Genomic DNA, 17,368 nt, shown 5'->3' on the forward strand with positions numbered 1-17,368 from the left:
GAACTTCACCCAAATAAATACTATTCTTTATTGGGTGAATCTCTATTTCGTGCACTAAATATGAAGAAATTCTGAATTCGGTACACTACTTATTTTAATTCTCAAAACATGCATTCGTCATTTTTATAACCTATGAACTTGTGAGTTCATCACTTTTAACATCCACGAATTCGTAGATGTACCAATGAATTCATTGATTATAAAAGTGACGAAGTCAATAAAAATATAAGTTTGGGAATTAAAATGATAAGTGTACTAAAATTGGAATTTGTACATAAGTTGCATGTTTTAGGAAAAATCTCATTCTTTATTAATAACATATGATTGGGGTGCTATTAGTAAAATTTGGTGTGCCAATAAAATATCACTTATTTTATAATATATACTTGGACTTGAGCACTTGACCGTGATCAAATGGGGTAAAGATAAGAATATAAATTGGTTTTAACTTAACCATAAATTCAAGTAATCCAAAATCGAAATTAGCACACTTAGAGCTTTGGAGTGGATCCGAATAAAAAAATGGGTAAAATATGATTATGATCCATCCATATCCAAATAAGATATTACTTTGAAAATTATATATTTATGAGTTGTGCTGGGGTCTACATTGGGATCTACTGCGATTCTCACATTTCTGATGTGAAGTGCATATAACCATAGATGCATTTTCTCGAGATATGAATAAAAGCATTTATGGTTATGTGTGAACCTCCAAGTCAGAAATGTGAGAATCACCGGTAAATCCAATGTCACCCAAGCATTAGTGATCTTTAAGAATAAATTTTTTATTCTTTTTTTACCATATAAATTCTTATAGGGTCTTGTTATCCTGTGATACACTTCAGAAATTATATTTTATACCAAAAATACCCTTAAAAATCATTTTGTACCAAAATGCCATCAGATGCTTATTCCCTCTCCCCCTCCTTAATTTTTGGAAAAAAAAAAAAAAAAAAACATAATGTATCAATTTACAAAGAATAAAATGGAAGGAGCGGGGGCGATCGTTCAACTGGTCCAGAATTACTCAATGTGGATACTTTCCGATCTGACGGGCAGGACCCATACCTAGGTGATGACATTGGCTCCAAGTCCAATTCCATAATATAAAAAAATTCTCGAATTATTTGCACAAGTGAGTGGTGGGGACGTGGTCTTCGAGAATCCAATCTAATCATTTCTTTTATAAGCTAGGAGTGATGGCTATTAGCTTTTAAGGCAAAGAAAGATGATGTACAAGTGTGCATTAGAAGTGAAGATAGTGTCATTACCAAATTCGAACCGCGAGTGCGATGTCAACATCTCCCTCACGTCTTGTCTTTCTTCAATGTTCTTTTTCTTTCGATTATTACTTTTATGCTCAACATGCCTTCAGAATTTTTTTACCAACAGACCTTCACAATTCTAACTCACGAAGGCTGGTGTTCCTAATGTGCAGTAGTTACGACTTATGACTCTCTAGACTTGGAAACTTTATGTCCTCATCGATCCGAAAAGAAAAACTAGGATCTTAGAATGTGAGACGAAGATCTTAGAATCACCCATTTTGTAAGAAGTTGAAGTAAAACGCAACACCACAACTAGAGGGGAGATGAAACTCCTGCTTTGAAGACACAATGAAAGTCACTGAGTTTAACCTACAATGGTACCGACAAGGCTACTACTCTGTTGGCAAATTGCAGAAATTTCCATAGTAACAATAGAGCCTCAAATTCCACCAGTGTGGTCTATATGGTAAATACCAATTAAGAGTAAAGGATAGCAATTTGACTATTAGATTGTGACATTACTTATCAAGCAGATGCTGTAACTGGCAATAGGCCATTGTGCCTTAGCAATGCCTCTGGTGAAGGTTCACGGCCTCGAAATTCCACAAAAACCTGAAAGTAACATAGCACAACATCAAAAAGAAGAAGAAAAAAAAAAGCAGAAATCTAGAGAATAATTTTGTTGATGTGTTTATAACAAACAATTCAGTGTTTAGCCAGCATTGCGATGCCTGATCCTTGAACAGATTTGACATACAGAAGACTAAATTTACAGGGAATCTATGGAAATCTGTTGTCTTACCTCAAGTGGCGATTTACCACCTCCAAGGGCAAGAACGGTTTCCCGGAACTTGTGACCAGTTTCTTTGATAGCCTGTTCCAAGAAAGATTGGTATGTCACTCATCAAGCAAATTTATTTATCAGTTCCCAGAGGATTGAATATCTCCATCAAATGGTCAACGCTAATGGTCCTTAGAAGATAGACGCAATAATCAATCTTCAGAAATTATTTATATACGAAAAATTGACCTAAAATAATTATTTAAATAAACAGTCCAGATTTTTAAAATTAAACACAACTTTTCACTAGGTGCAAAATGGATTAAAACTTTGTGAAGCCGGTTTCCAAGGTATGGACAATTCCTTATAAATTTGGACTAGCTAGCATATATCAATATGAGCTCCAGAAGTGAGACTACGAATAAGGAATAGGTACAAACTATAATTCATATCATACATGCATATCTCAGTGCAAGTTGTGAAAAACAGTGACCACCTCTTGACAAATTTTTGAATGCACCATCGATGTATCTCTCAACTATATAATAATGAAAAAAGAACATTTGTGATGTTAGTCATTCTGAAAAAAAATTCCTCAAAACAAAACCCCCTTGTAGTATCAACTAATGATATTACTATTATTCAGGGAAATTTTGTATTTTTTTATTATCGGTAAGCCTGTTTTTAATGAGTTCAGTAACTCGATGCTGGCAGGATTCAATCCCAGGTTTATGGTATCATCACTCAAAGACATTACCCACTAAGCTAGCTGGCACAGGCTAAATTTTGGATTTTCATTATTAGACAGTTTGATTTGACTAAAATATTAGCTGTCTGGTTACATCTTGCAACAAAAAGTTTGTTTACTTTTATTTGACTAAATCCAATTTGTATAGAAACTGATTGCACAATCGGATGATAGTAACAGATAAATCTAACAATACTAGAGCAAGAAAATGGTCATGAGCCATAAGAATGATGTAGAACTTGGAACAATACTATTCTAAAGCAAGTTTAGGGCCATACCTTATCATTGTCCAACCCAGCCTCCTCAAATGCTGAGAAAGCATCAGCTGACAGAACCTCTGCCCACTGCAAAATCAAGACATAACATCAGCAAGAAATGCAAGGGAAGATATCCATACCAACCGTTTACTTCATAGTCCAACAAAACCACCACATCAAGGAAGACATAATTTCTGGTTTCATCACTGAACAGGACTACATGCACTGCATGATCTAGGGCACCAATTAAATACTAACATCTAGGGACATTACCTATATGGTGGACAGGAAACATGCAACAGCCACTTTTTGTTAGCATTTTGAATTAAAAAAAATTCATTGTGCCTCTATTTTCCAGATGCAGTCACAGTGATAAGGTGAACTTATCTAAATCAACCTCAAAATAACATTCAAGGATACACGTAAATTTCTTTTAAAAAAAAAGTCCCAGCTTCTTGTAGAAAATAAAACATTGGTTTCATGAAAGAAATCAATTTTGACAGAATAATGAGTGTAATTCTATGTTGCAAAGGTGAAAAATTATGATTAAGACAGGAGCTATCTGAAAAGCATGAAGTAAGAAGCAACCTTAAAAATAAAAAAACAAATGAAAACAGAGACAAAAGTTACCTTGTAACTGTAGTATCCAGCTGCATAGCCACCTGATAAGTACACAAACAAATGATTTAAACACCACCATACCGAATAGCAACTAAAACCATATAAAAACACTTGGAAAACACTTGGATTTAATGGACAAGTTAACTAGACAAGCAAACCTGCGAAGATATGGCTGAAACTGCAAAGAAACCTGTCCTCTGGAAGCGGTGGCATAACTTGTGTTTTTATACCCACTCTATGATCAATATCATATATAGATTCTGACCCACCAGGAACATACTTTGAATGCAGCTCCAAATCTATACTTGCAAATCGTATCTGAAAAATAATTACAACATAGCACACAGTCACTTAATGTCCTCCATTGTCCATGCTAGTTGATTTACAATTTAGTTGTTGCACATTTCTTAGAAGATCTATATTTAGGAGATTACAACACATTGACAACATTTTGTTGTGGCAAACTAGTGTGGGTTCAAGTTTAAAATTGGAGACCACAATTGAGGGAAAACAGTCATCAAAAGACAGCATTAATTGTCCATGTTTTCAGTTTTTTGAATACTAATAACTTCCCTACGCTTGCCAACGCAAGAAGGGATTCCAAGATGCATGCCTGGGCTAAATTCATATATCATGTCTATTGATGGCCTTTATGCAGCTACACCACCCTGCTTAAACACACCAAGATTGATGCTTTCATTGCTCCATATGGTAGATCATTTTCACAATAGGATGACTAAACAAAACCAACAGCAGAGGTCCTCATACTCATCCCAAAGATTTGGGTTCAGCTAACCAACAACAGAGGAAGTAACCAAAAGTACAATCCTTAAGAAAATTAAAACCAAGATCCGTAAGACACATTTTAAAATGCAAAACAAAACAAAACAGAACTCACCTAGCTTTGTGAACAAGAGCTAAACACATTACCTCAACAAAACCCTAGTGTATGAGCCAAATGTTTCAGAACATTTACTAACCTGGCGAAGGCTAAACGAACCAGCACGGAAAGTCCTTGCTGCAAGGAGTTTAAAAAATACTTCTTCTGGTAGACTCTCTCCAGTTTCATAGTGTTTTGCAATGCTCAGCAGAGTATCCCTGCAGCATACATTAAAAGCAAACTCACCGACGATGGCTGATGTTTACAAGAGGAGTTCATGTGCACATTTGAGAAACAAATATTTCAAATCAAATGATCAAGATAGACTAATTGAACAATATTCAAGCAGTCAACAAGTAGTGAACAACATGACGAGAACTTTGTTATCAAAGAAAATCAACCAGTTAATAAATAAACGATATATGAAATAATTAGAGATGAATGGCAATATTAAGTTTATAACATGTGTGTACAATGCTTTAAACCCAATCCAAAGTGAATAACAAGTTCCACCGTTAACTTAGAGGGCCATTTGTATTGAGTCATCCCCAACTCAGCCCTATATTCACTATGTGGAATCAAAACACCCTCTAAAGGTGAGAAGGCACCCCATTTATCGAAATAGAGAGACTCCAATCACTGGTATAATTGTGTATAAACCCTATCAGAATGATACCAGCAATATAGAATTCTTGTATCCCACAACAAAAACCCAATCATATCAGACTATAAAGTAATAAAACACAGCAGAAAAAGAACCACCAAAAATTCCCATATCTCGAAAAAAGAAGTGGAGAGCTTACGTTATACGATAACTTGGAAAGTTTGGAAATTTTGTTAACTATGGATTTTCTTTTGGGTCTTGTAGTGACATCTTGTGCATCCCTATCCCTCTTAATAAATATTCTTTTCATTTGGGAAAAACAATTAAACTACAATCCCAATTTAGTGAAATGAAGGAAAGAAAACATTGGTTGAACAACACTACCTCTGATAACACCAGTTCTCCATGAATTGAGAAGGCAATTCAACAGCATCCCATTCTATTCCACGGATACCCGAAACTAAACCCTCATCTTGCTTGGTGAGCATATGCTGAAGTGCATGACCAAACTCATGGAAAACAGTCTCAACCTGCGTAAAATCCGAACAATTAATATGAAGACTTTAAATCCAAAAGTTCAAAACCAATTTGACTTTGCGACGTTTCAATGCCCTGTCAGAAATAAAAAGTGAAAATTTAAGGACAACACCGTTAGACCAAGCGTGTATGGCTTAGTTCCCATTCATGGTGAATGGTTCGAGTGCCACAACGGTTTCCAAGAGGTCCATGCTTTCCAATACTAAGTTGTTGGCGGTGTGTTCCTGAGAGAGTGTGGTAGACATCCATTCGCTTGTCAGGGATGTTCGATCTCATTGGGTATAAATGTTTCTGACATTGTACTGACCATCCCACTAAGGAGTATCATTGTGAGAAATGTGGCACGGATTTTCACCTCATGAGAATTTACCCCTCCTTACCTCATAGGGCATCTATATGTCTCCCTTCCCTCCTCCAGAGGAAGGGATGGCTTCTTTGGCATCTTCAATCCTCCTTTTTGGAAGATCTTTTTCATGGTATACAAGCTCATTCAGATTTTTCTCCTATGTAACCCAGAGGTCATACCCATCACCCCTCTTCTTATTCTCTCTTTTAGGATTCCCCTCCTTTCCTCAAAGATCGTAAAGGTGACCGAACAGCTAATGATGTGGTTCAGGCAGCCGTCAGAGGCACCTCTATGGTATTCCTAACTTGGCACCCATTAAATCATCTATGATTGGCCACTCTGGCCATTTCTCCGCTGACTCGGCAATTCTAGTATGCATCATTATTCACACTAATCATAGCAATACAAATCACTTTTATGATTCAAATGTAACTGCCATATGAACAAAGATGTTTATTGAAAGGTTTACCTCACGGAAGGTCATAAGGCTTGGCTTGTCCCCCAATGGTGGAGTTTGATTGCACACCATGTGGGCAATAGGCAACCTAGCAGAGGCACCATCACGTGCAAGTGCCCGACTTCGAGCAACAACCTCATCCATCCATGCCCCACCACGTTTTTCAGATGGACGAGAATATGGATCAAAATAAAAATAGGCAATCGGATTACCTAAAGAATCTTTGACACAATAGAATCTGACATCATTATTCCATACCTGGAGAATAGTACAACTTTGTAGTTAGGATATGAAAAACATGTTGATGTTACAATAACTAAAGAAGCAAGCAAAAGAAGAAATCGAATAGATATATTACTGGAGCTAGGCCATCGGCTGGCTCTATATCAATTTCGAAGAGCATCTTTGCAAGACTAAAAAGACCATCCATAACCTTCGGCAAGGAGAAAAATGGGCGTAATTCTTCCTGTTAAGTTAAAGCAGAGAAAAACAACACATAAGCCTCTTGGTACAAAAGCACATGCATATTTGTATTGCAGGAGTCCTCTTACATAATGCTCATGCAAGATTTAGATAACTCCAAATTTGATGGTATTTCTTTTTTTATTTTTTTTATAGGTAAATTAGAGACAAATCTAACAGACAATCTTTATAACATGCCTAAACGCACATCCATTTCATTACTAATTGGTATCAATAATCAACACTTCCAAATTAGCTCCTTTACTCATTCTACACTACCAACGTGTCATCTTTGATATACATAAACTTTCATTATATCCTTCCTCACACACTAAGAGCAGGGACAAAATCATAAGCATTTTTCTTCTATTCCCAGATTATATAATAAGGACCGAAGTCATTACAGCATTCCTTAATGGGAGAAATCACAGCTTCTAATTTAAGTATGATCACTAGCCAACTCAAAAATACAACAGATTCTAACCAGTGTTTTAAAAGTCGTATGCCTCGAGGCAAGGCGAGGCTTATGATTCATGCCTTGAGGCTTAAGCCTCAACAAATATCAGTGAGGCTTATGCCTCACACCTTAATATGTTCTGCAGCCACCAAAGTAGTGGGTAAAAAAAAATTGATTTTTTGTTTTCTTGCTTTATTTTACACCAATACCCCCCATATCTTTTATTTCCAAAATCTACGAAATAGAAGTGTTTTTTTCGTCTTTTAAACATATGTTGTTTTTTTTTATAAATATAAATTGTATAAATAAAAAAGAAAGGGAGGCTGAGGTAGCCCCCAAACAACAACAATAGAAAAGCAACAAAGGATAAGCAAAAAGAAATAAAAAAATACACGCCCCGCGGGGAGCTAACTAACACCAAAGATATCCCAGTTAAAAACAAAATCTTGGAAACGCACTCCCTCAAAGTCTTTGCTCATCTTTGACCACATGAATAGAAACCCCAAAATCTCTAAGATCACTGTATGAGACGAGCTCTCTTTGCAATGGAAGACCCTGTTATTGCGCTCTCTCCAAAGACTCCAAGCAATGGCAAAAGGCAGGATAGCCCAGAGAAATCTCTTTCTTGAATAGAAGATATTGAAACTCCACCCCTCCAAAAGTTCATAAAAAGATAAGGGAAAAACCCAATCCACATGGAAGCGAGCTAAGAAAAACATCCAAATAACTCGAGAAAAAGGACAATGGCTAAGAATATGATTAACAGACTCTCCATCCCTATAATAAAGAAGGCAAAAGTTTGGAGTAATCCACCCTCGTTTTATCAAATTATCCAAAGTAAAGATTCTACCCAACGAGGCAAGCCACATAAAGAACGATACCTTAGAAGGAACATAAACGGACCAAACGCCAGATGGTAAGGATGAGACTTCACCCGACGGCAACAAACAATAATAGAAAGACTTAACGGAGAACTTCTTATCCTTAACCTGGACCCACTCCCTTCTGTCATGCTCGTTCTCTCTGAATTGGATCGAATTCAAGAGATTTAGAAGAGATGTAACTTCCGTCAATTCTCAATCGTTGAAATTCCTCCTAAATCCCAGATCCCAAGAGTTTGTGTTCCTGTATCGAATCAAACACTGCCTAACAGAGTTATTTTTTAAACATATGTTATCAAGAGATCTCTCAAAATCACTCTTTGAAACCCTAACATCTCCCTACATCTCCCAATACTCATCCAATTTCGAATCCATCGATTCCTACCAGTGTTTTCAGAGGAGCTTGAGGCGTAAGCCTTGAGAAGCGCCTCAAGGCGAGGCACACTAAAAGGGTGCCGAGGTGTTAGGGTGAGGCGACCAAACATTTGAGACGTGGTTGAGTCGTATAAAAGGCATACGCCTCAACTGAGACGCAAGTAATTTTGTTGAGGTGTAAGCCTCAGATGTAAATTAATTTTTAAAAAAAATCACTATTAATTTCATGTAAGTATTTTTATATACCTATAATACTACTAAACAAGTTGTTGTGGATGTTTTAGAAAATGATACCATATGATCAAATCAAGAAGAAGATGATACGGATGATGTAGAAGCATTTCATATGGTAGAATATAGAAAGTGATTGGGTCTTGAGATTATTTTTTAGTGGTGGACGTGAACTTTTTAATTTTATATATTATAATGGTGGATCATGAACATGCTTAGTATTGAGTATTGGCCATCAACTCTTAATTATAGGGGATTGAAACTTGAATTTGAGTATGGGGATTAAAACTTGGAATTTTAAAATTAAAAATATACGCTGGTTATCTTATTTTTTATTTAAATTATCTACATATTTTATACTAATTATTTGAAAAAAAAAAAAAAAAAAAATCATGCGCATGAGGCTTACGCCTTGAGGCACTGGAGATCCCAACGCCTTAGCGTATGAAAACATTGGTTCCTACAACTTTCTTACAAAGATTATAGTCAAATAGAACCAACAAATCAAGGATTTTCTATGGTTTTGAGGTATGTGATTTTTCTATGTACATTCTTGAACTTTTTACTTTTTTTTTTCTTCAAAATCTCATATTTCTCTCTTATTTTTGTGTTTGTTTCTTTTTTATTATTCTACCTATTTATAAGGGTGGTTGATAGAAATGCCTAGAGGAAGTGGATTTTTAGTTGTTTTAATTCTTCTCTAGTTTATAATAGGGTCTAAAACTTCATTCTTAGGCTTAGAGTAGTTGTTTATTTGATGTTTGATACTTTATTACTCTACGAGTGATGATACATTGTTATTTTGTTACTATATTACATTGATACTTCCCTACATTTTCATTGTTTAATATTTATTTGACACTTGAAGATTGTTTACTTGTTTTTATATTTTTTTGAATTTATTATAATTTATATATATTTTTTAGGAATTTTTTTTAAAAACTAATTGAGGCTTACACCTCGCCTCAAGAACCCAAAATGCCTCAAGTATGCCTTAGGTACTTTAAAACACTGATTCTAACAGCATAACAACACAGAGGAAACATTAAGGTATGCACCATGTCCGACTTCTCTGTGTCAACATTTCAGGACCTGTTTGGATGCACTTTATTTTTCACGTGTTAATCTGAGAAGTGTTAAAAATGAATCAATCCAAAATGCATGCTAAGAATGTAGTCTGAATCTGCTTTCAGTTTTCTTTGTCAAGTTTTAAAAGTTGGGTGAGAGCCTGAAAATTTGTGATGCCTATCAGTTTCTCTTTGTTTATTTCATTTGATCAGTTGGATAGTAAAAAACATGAGAAGTTCGGTTATGCTTCTTTTATTATCTTGTTTTGTAATCAGAACTTTATACTTGTTTTTATTTGATGCGATTCAACAGCATTTTGGCAGTCCAGATTTCTGGAAACATTAAAATATGCAAAATAACTTGAATAACCTGTACCAAAACCTGTACCAAAAGAGGCCCTAGCATATAAATTTGAACAACAAATAAGCTCCATGGGGACAAATAACCCCTATATCCAAGGCTCTGAAGTCTGAAGTGCATAAATCTAGGTAATTACGCATGCACCAAATCAATCTCTACGGTTTGCAAGACAAGTAACGGACAAACACAGTATTTTGACCTCTAAATAGTGATGTTTCCCATAAAGCTTTGCAACATTTTAGCTCGGTTGGAAGTAAGGGACCATAATTGAAACCTAGATTTCCCTTCCCAGTGTTAGTGGCTCATTATTTGCATATGTACATACTAACAATGTGTCTGGGTACTTTGAACCGTGGTCCAATATTTTCCCAAAAGAGGGATTTGCGCCAACCAAGTCCAGGAAAAGTACCTAGAATTTACAAAAACAAAGGTTGCAAGAACACATACCTTCCACACAAAGTTGCACAATAGTGAGACAAAAAGAACATGAATTCCACAAAACAGACCCAATTATATATAGATGCAAAAATACCCACTAACTTTACAACTACATCAAACTTGAGTATCGAGAAAGTAATAAATGTTTCTTATCCAAAAATAAAATAAAGCTGACCGTCTGCAAATTGCATTATGTTCTACTGATTCAAATCTATGAAGTGAATTTTTTTACTTATTTTATCTCAAAACAGTATGGAAGCACACATATGCACACATGCAAGCATATAGGAAGTGGTGAGACCTACCTCATTTATGTCATACTTTGATTCACGAAGTCTCTCACTCCAAAAGTTAATGTCCCAGTGGTTCAAATCATTAGCTTCTATAGCACCCTGGTCTCTAGAGAAATTCTTAAGGTCTTCCATATCTATAAGAAATCAAAAGAACATTAAGGTCACTGAAACCTTCGACAACTTAAAGTACTTGTTGGAAAAGAAAAGGTCTACATCAGGAAAGATGAATTCAGGAGAGAATACACTTTCAAACATTCACCACATAAAGGATAGACTAGGGAAATTGAGGAGCATAACAATTCCAAAGAACTCAAAAACAAAAGCAAGCATGACTTAAAACTATTTCCGCAAATAACTCAATGAATTTCAGTATATATAAATGAAAAAAAGAAATGAAAAGTAGAATGATTAAGAATCAATAACGCGCCAGATTTTTTTCTCTTAACGTAGGATTGCAAAATTAAAAAAGAAAAAGCATTGGTCGCTGCCAAATCAGTTTGCATTGCATGATTTTCAGTGCAGTCCTAGAATAATGAATTTTGAGACAGCAAGAAGATCTTCTATAGGCAAGTATCTTTTTCATGAGATTGAAATCCTAAAAATTTCCAACCTAGAGCATCAAGAAGTTGAATACATGCAGCAGGCTACCTTGAACTGCAGGATTCCAGGAAGCACTCCGAAGCTTTTCAAGGAGCTCTAATGCTTTATCAACAGTCGCCATTTTCAATGCCATGCTTACCTTGACGAAAGAAAATTTCCTTTCATTCATAAGTTTGTGAAAAAGGAGCATCACTAATAAATAAGACACCATACCTCAGCATAGTTGTTGTAACCAAGGAGCTTAGCCTTCTCTAACCTAAGCTTCAGGATTTGTTCTATAATTGGTGAATTATCGAGATCTCCACTAGAGGCACGAGTTACGTAGGCACGATAGACTTCCTCACGCAAAGATCGGTTCTTTGCATGTTGCACTACAGCCATGAAGCATGGAGCATCCAACGTAATAACCCATGGACCATCTTCAGCAGTAGCATTTTCATGCCCCTAAATGTAATTAAAGAAAATATTAAGGAGATGAAAGCAAAGTTTTAATATACCCGAGGGTAGAACTCAAACAATATAACAAATGCAAAAAAGCATATGTAGCATTTCAACATGAGTTACCTTGGACACTGCTGCCTGTGCAGCTAGACCAAGTGCAGTAGCAGGCAATCCTTCAATATCCTTCTTATCTGTAATTAATTTTTCAAACTTTTTAGTGGCATCCAGAACATTCTCCTCAAACTTTTGAGATAATTTTTCCAACTCCTGCAAACCACCACAGAGAGAAAGGAAAGAAATGATCAACACACAAAATGGACACATGGCATCGTCATCGGCTATATTTGATTGCATACCATTTATAGATTCAAAGTTTAACCCCAATGCTTACCCCAAAAAATAAATAAGGTTATCAATTCAACCCTTAGTGTAAGCTACTACCAGATTTCATTGAAAGTGCACATTTCTGATTTTGGGTTTAACAATCCTCGTACTCATTTCAACATCCTTATCACTACTATAGTCATTCTAGGAAAATATAGCTTCTTAATTCCTTCCCCAAATTTTGCTGTATAAAGCATAGCCATTATCATTGACACTTTATAAATTTATACCTATAGTTTAATTGGTATATGCCTGTCACATAACATGATAACAATCTAGGAGCATATCTTCGATTTAGCCACCCAACTTTATGGGAAGCATCTTTAATCTCTTGCTCCTCTAGCAATCCAATTCCAGTGCTTTTAATATACTCTTTCATGTAAAAATTCTATTAAGGCTCACGGCCACCTCAATTGCAATCCTTGACTTAGCAACAAAGATTTCCCCTCATCAAACTTCTTTGCTTAACCATTAACTCCCATAACTTCTAGTATGGATCAAAAGTTCGATGTCACGATGAACAGTGCATTTTTTATATCTTCTTTTTGTTCTTGTAAACATGTAACAAAGCCTAAAATAAATATCATCCATCAGAAAATGAAGAATATGGCATATATATAAAAAAATAAAAATGATGAATACACGTGCCCAGAAATGATAGATAAAATTCACATTGGACCTCCTTTAACTTACTAATCTAAAGCAGAAGATAACTCCTCGAAGTTGGTAATTTATTTGCAATTTTGCATATTAAATAATTCAACAAAATCAGCATGGAAGGTTCAATGGAATAACTTGCAAATAAAAAAGGACAGATATCAAGCATTGAAACAGACCTGCTGAACTTTGTTAAAATGTTCTCTTTTATCATCTTCAAGAGAAACACCATTAAGAACTGCCTCCTTTATCTGGGCTGCAGAAATATAAGGCTAATAAAATGTAGCGGAAACCTCGAGTTTATATGTGCCATTAAAATGCATATACACAGACACCTATCTGTTCATATAACATGTTACGATGCCAAAAAAAAAAGTTTACTCATCAACATATCTTTCGTTCAAAATAATACACTGTTTAAAAAAATAATAATAATAAAATCAAGATATTATCATCAGAATTTTTATTTTTATTTATAAAAAAAGCCGTTTTTTGTTACTATGATAATAAGAGCTTCTCTAGATAAATGTAATATAAAATTTGTTTAAAAGATAAGGGTGTAGAAAAAATATCTATGGCACTTTTGCGTTTTATTATATTTTTTTGAGCAAGATACTTTTGTGTATGTTATGGTTAGTACAATAAAATCAAGTAGGCGTTTGGATAGGACTCCTTAGCTACTTCTGACTCTTGCGGGGAGTTAGAAGTCGTTTGGATGCGTTTGTATGAACTACTCCCTCGAAGAGTTACTCCGCGCAAGAGCAATAAATTACTCTTTATGAAGAAGTCAAGAAAACCTATTTCTCAAAACTCTTCTTGCGGGGAGTCAAAATCTAATGGTTCGTTTTACCAAAATACCCCTAACTTTATTAATTTTCTATGAAAATATTTCTAATTCATTTGCCTTAAATCAAACAAAAGAAACATTTATTAATATTAAATTATTTTTTTTTAATTTTGAGTATAATGGATTTAAACACATTATATTAATATTTAATATTTAAAATATTATATTATATTATATTAATATTTATTATATTATATTATATTAATATTTATAGTTAAACACATTATATTAATATTTAATATTTAAAATATTAAATTATATTATATTATATTTATTATATTATATTATATTAATATTTATAGTTAAAATGTCAAAAATAATATAGTTTGAAGGCATATTATGACACTAAAAGACAGTCTGTCAATTTTTTTTTTAATTTTGAGTATAATGGATTTAAACACATTATATTAATATTTAATATTTAAAATATTATATTATATTATAATAATATTTATTATATTATATTATATTAATATTTATAGTTAAAATGTAAAAAACAATATAGTTTGAAGGCATATTATGACACTAAAAGACAGTCTGTCAATTTTTTTTTTAAATATTATGTCATATTATGTCAAAAACAGTCAATCAAATTTTTTTTAAAATTTTAAGTATAATGGATTTAAACATATTATATTAATATTTAATATTTAAAATATTATATTATATTTATTATATTAATATTTATAGTTAAAATGTCAAAAACAGTATAGTTTGAAGGCATATTATGACACTAAAAGATAAAAAACAGTAACTGGTATAATATAAGGGTATTCTGGTCTTTTTTCTAAAAGTCATGAGAAGTCAGTATGGTTCCCAAACAGACTTCCAGTACAAAAGTACTTCTGCCAGTACTTCATAGAGTTGATTGCCAAACGCCATTTCTGCACAGAATTACTTTTCCAGCTCCTCCATAGAGTACTTCAGCTTCTGTTCTTTGGAAGAGTAGTTCTGCTCCTGGTATCCAAACAGGCCCCAAGTTTCTACGGGCATCATAAATGAGGTATTTCAAGAGATGCCAAAAAAGTAATGAGAAGTTCAAAGAATATGCATATGATAGCTCAACCTCTTCAAAACACACACACACAATTGCTGACTGGCTGACTGCCATCGAAAATGTGGGACAATTACCTTCCACAATACGCTTACAAGCATCGTCCAAAGTATGCCAAGATGAAGATTCTTGAATGGCCTTGAAAGCATTGTAAATGGGCTTGCTTTGTCCCAATCTAAGTTCAAACTTAACCTTCTCTGGCTGCAAATACAAAGCTAATCAAGGTAAGTGATTGTTCAAACTTATTATCCAAAAGATCACAACAAGGTAACAACAACGCTCAATTCAAACCACTATTTTAGACTAAAAATACATGTTAAAACCCTAGAAGTAATCGAAACAAAAGACTAGTCTAAAAAAAATAAAAAATTAACGATACCTGCATTTCTTCGATGGCGGAACGCAGTTCAGGAGAATCTTTCACGGATTTCAGATGATTAACCATCCCCCAAACAACTTGCAATCGATCCACAATCTTCTCCAAAGGCTCAACCAACTTCGGCCATGTCGGTTCCACCGTCTTCTCTAATTCAACCAAATCAGTCTCCTGCAATCTCAATCGATCAATCAACCGTAAAATCCATAAAAATAATAATAAAGAAAAAGAAAGAGAAGATTTAACTTGCAAAGGAAATCTAGATAAAAGCCTACAAGTTCCTTCAACAAAGCTCTGATCCCCGATCGAACGTGCTTTGCTTCAACAACATCGAAAGGCGGGAAAACGAAATCCTGCAACAGAGGATTCTCTTCGAGCTTCTCTTCGGGCGCCAATGGAGGAGCTTCGGAAGCCATGAACAGAGCAGAAGATGAGCAGGACGAAGAGGAGGCGGAGAGAGAGGTTGATTTGTGGCGAAGAGAGAGACAGAAGGAGAAAGAAGAGGACCAGAGGGGACAAGGATGGGATTTGGGGAGATGTTTGGGAGAGATGAGGGGATAAAAAGAAGAGCGTAAGAGAGGTTTAGCAGAGCGAGAGATGGAAATACACGTCGCCATGAGCATGTTGACTATTATAAGTGCTCCGAGTTGGGCTCTAACTCTAACTGGTAAGTCTACCCTCATCTTTTTGTACGATGGTATATTGGATGAAATCCTTGATATTGGAAAACCAAAATGAATGAGAGATATTATGTCCTCTTTTGTCATTTACCAATGTCGTCCAAGGCTTAGATAGACCATTGGATGGACCATGAAAGTTGAGAGTGCTGAATGTTGATGACCATCACTAGGTATTTGAAGATTCCATCCAGTCATGGATGTACATTCGGTCCACCCGAAGCCAACCAAAATTTCAGGTTCGGGTTGGATTCTTTTGAAAACAAAGATATTGAAAAAATTATTTCTCTTATTATGAAAAAAAAGAAGAAGGAAAAGTAGAGGTAACCTATGAAAAAATAAAATAAATAAAAGAAGAAATCTAATTAGAATGATAACCTAAGTTTCAACCTCGTATATAGATACTATTATTTTTAGTCGCGCTGGAGTAACATTGAAATGTGCATCGATTCTCACATCGATAAGGTGGAGGTGCACACATAACCATAGATGCCTTCTACTCTATCTCGATGAAAAGCACCTATACATACATCCACATCAGTGATGTGAGAATCGATCTACAAAATAGTTATTCAATTTTTTATTTATTTTGATAATTGAGTATCCTTAGAGACAATTGATGGGATCCATATCTAGGCTTTGTCCAGTCCATAGACTATGGTTTTATTCAATGACTAGTCTCAGGGGCACGTGCAATGCCCACACATCACATGTACCAAGTAAGTGAAAGTGCCCTCATGGGTGGCCCTTGAAGAATTAATGTTCATACTGGATATTGAACTCACAACCTATGGGCATTAACCACTTATTGATTCAAAATTGCCATTGAGCCAATCTCTTGAGTTTACTCTGTTACCTACTTTATAACTTATAAAGATAGAAGTAATTTTTTTTATTGATTGATATGATAACTATGTATTATCTTAAAATAGTTACATTGTTGTCAGTATTATCTTTACTATTATAACGAGAGAAGACAGAATAGAAGTGGTTCAACACCAAAATTTGGATTTCAAAATATCCCCACTTTAACATTTAAAACTAATATAATAAGGATCATTTTTGTCAAAAATCAAAAAATTTGTAATTGCACGTCTCCAAAATCACATTAGTTTGTTTTTCAAAATTATAAAAATACTCTTTTTTCCTATGTAATATTCAAAAACAGTGTTAATTAACATTTTAAGCTACAAGTAAGCCCTTCAGATACATGTGTGGTTGCACATACTATCTTCTGGTAAATTATAATTATAAAAATAGAAAGA

At 34.6% G+C, this 17,368-nt stretch overlaps 1 protein-coding gene across 1 annotated transcript; it reads right to left on the reverse strand.

The window, feature by feature from the left end:
• Positions 1-1,667: 1,667 nt before the first annotated feature.
• Positions 1,668-16,119, reverse strand: LOC147402685 (putative cytosolic oligopeptidase A). The gene is made up of 17 exons (XM_086438016.1): positions 15,702-16,119; positions 15,430-15,597; positions 15,128-15,251; positions 13,329-13,405; positions 12,232-12,375; positions 11,881-12,111; positions 11,716-11,806; positions 11,080-11,201; positions 6,861-6,968; positions 6,515-6,760; positions 5,547-5,692; positions 4,659-4,776; positions 3,837-3,996; positions 3,688-3,719; positions 3,079-3,144; positions 2,074-2,145; positions 1,668-1,883 (listed from the first exon to the last, which is right to left on the reverse strand). Exons 1-17 carry the CDS (start codon positions 16,107-16,109, stop codon positions 1,797-1,799), a joined length of 2,400 nt encoding a protein of 799 aa, XP_086294142.1. The 5' UTR covers positions 16,110-16,119; the 3' UTR covers positions 1,668-1,796.
• Positions 16,120-17,368: the final 1,249 nt, after the last annotated feature.

This window comes from Akebia trifoliata, chromosome 4, assembly GCF_017979445.1.
Source record: "Akebia trifoliata isolate Shusen 1 chromosome 4, ASM1797944v1, whole genome shotgun sequence".
Classification (NCBI taxonomy): Eukaryota; Viridiplantae; Streptophyta; class Magnoliopsida; order Ranunculales; family Lardizabalaceae; genus Akebia; species Akebia trifoliata.

Bases quoted from the DNA above. Each gene is read 5' to 3' on its own strand.
- LOC147402685 (XM_086438016.1), bottom strand. From the start codon at position 16,109: ATGAGGGTAGACTTACCAGTTAGAGTTAGAGCCCAACTCGGAGCACTT. The intron at 11,202-11,715 runs GTAGCCTGCTGC...GATTTCTTATAG, and splicing joins CTGGAATCCTGCAGTTCAAG to ATATGGAAGACCTTAAGAAT. The intron at 1,884-2,073 runs GTAAGACAACAG...TGTTACTTTCAG, and splicing joins GTGGTAAATCGCCACTTGAG to GTTTTTGTGGAATTTCGAGG.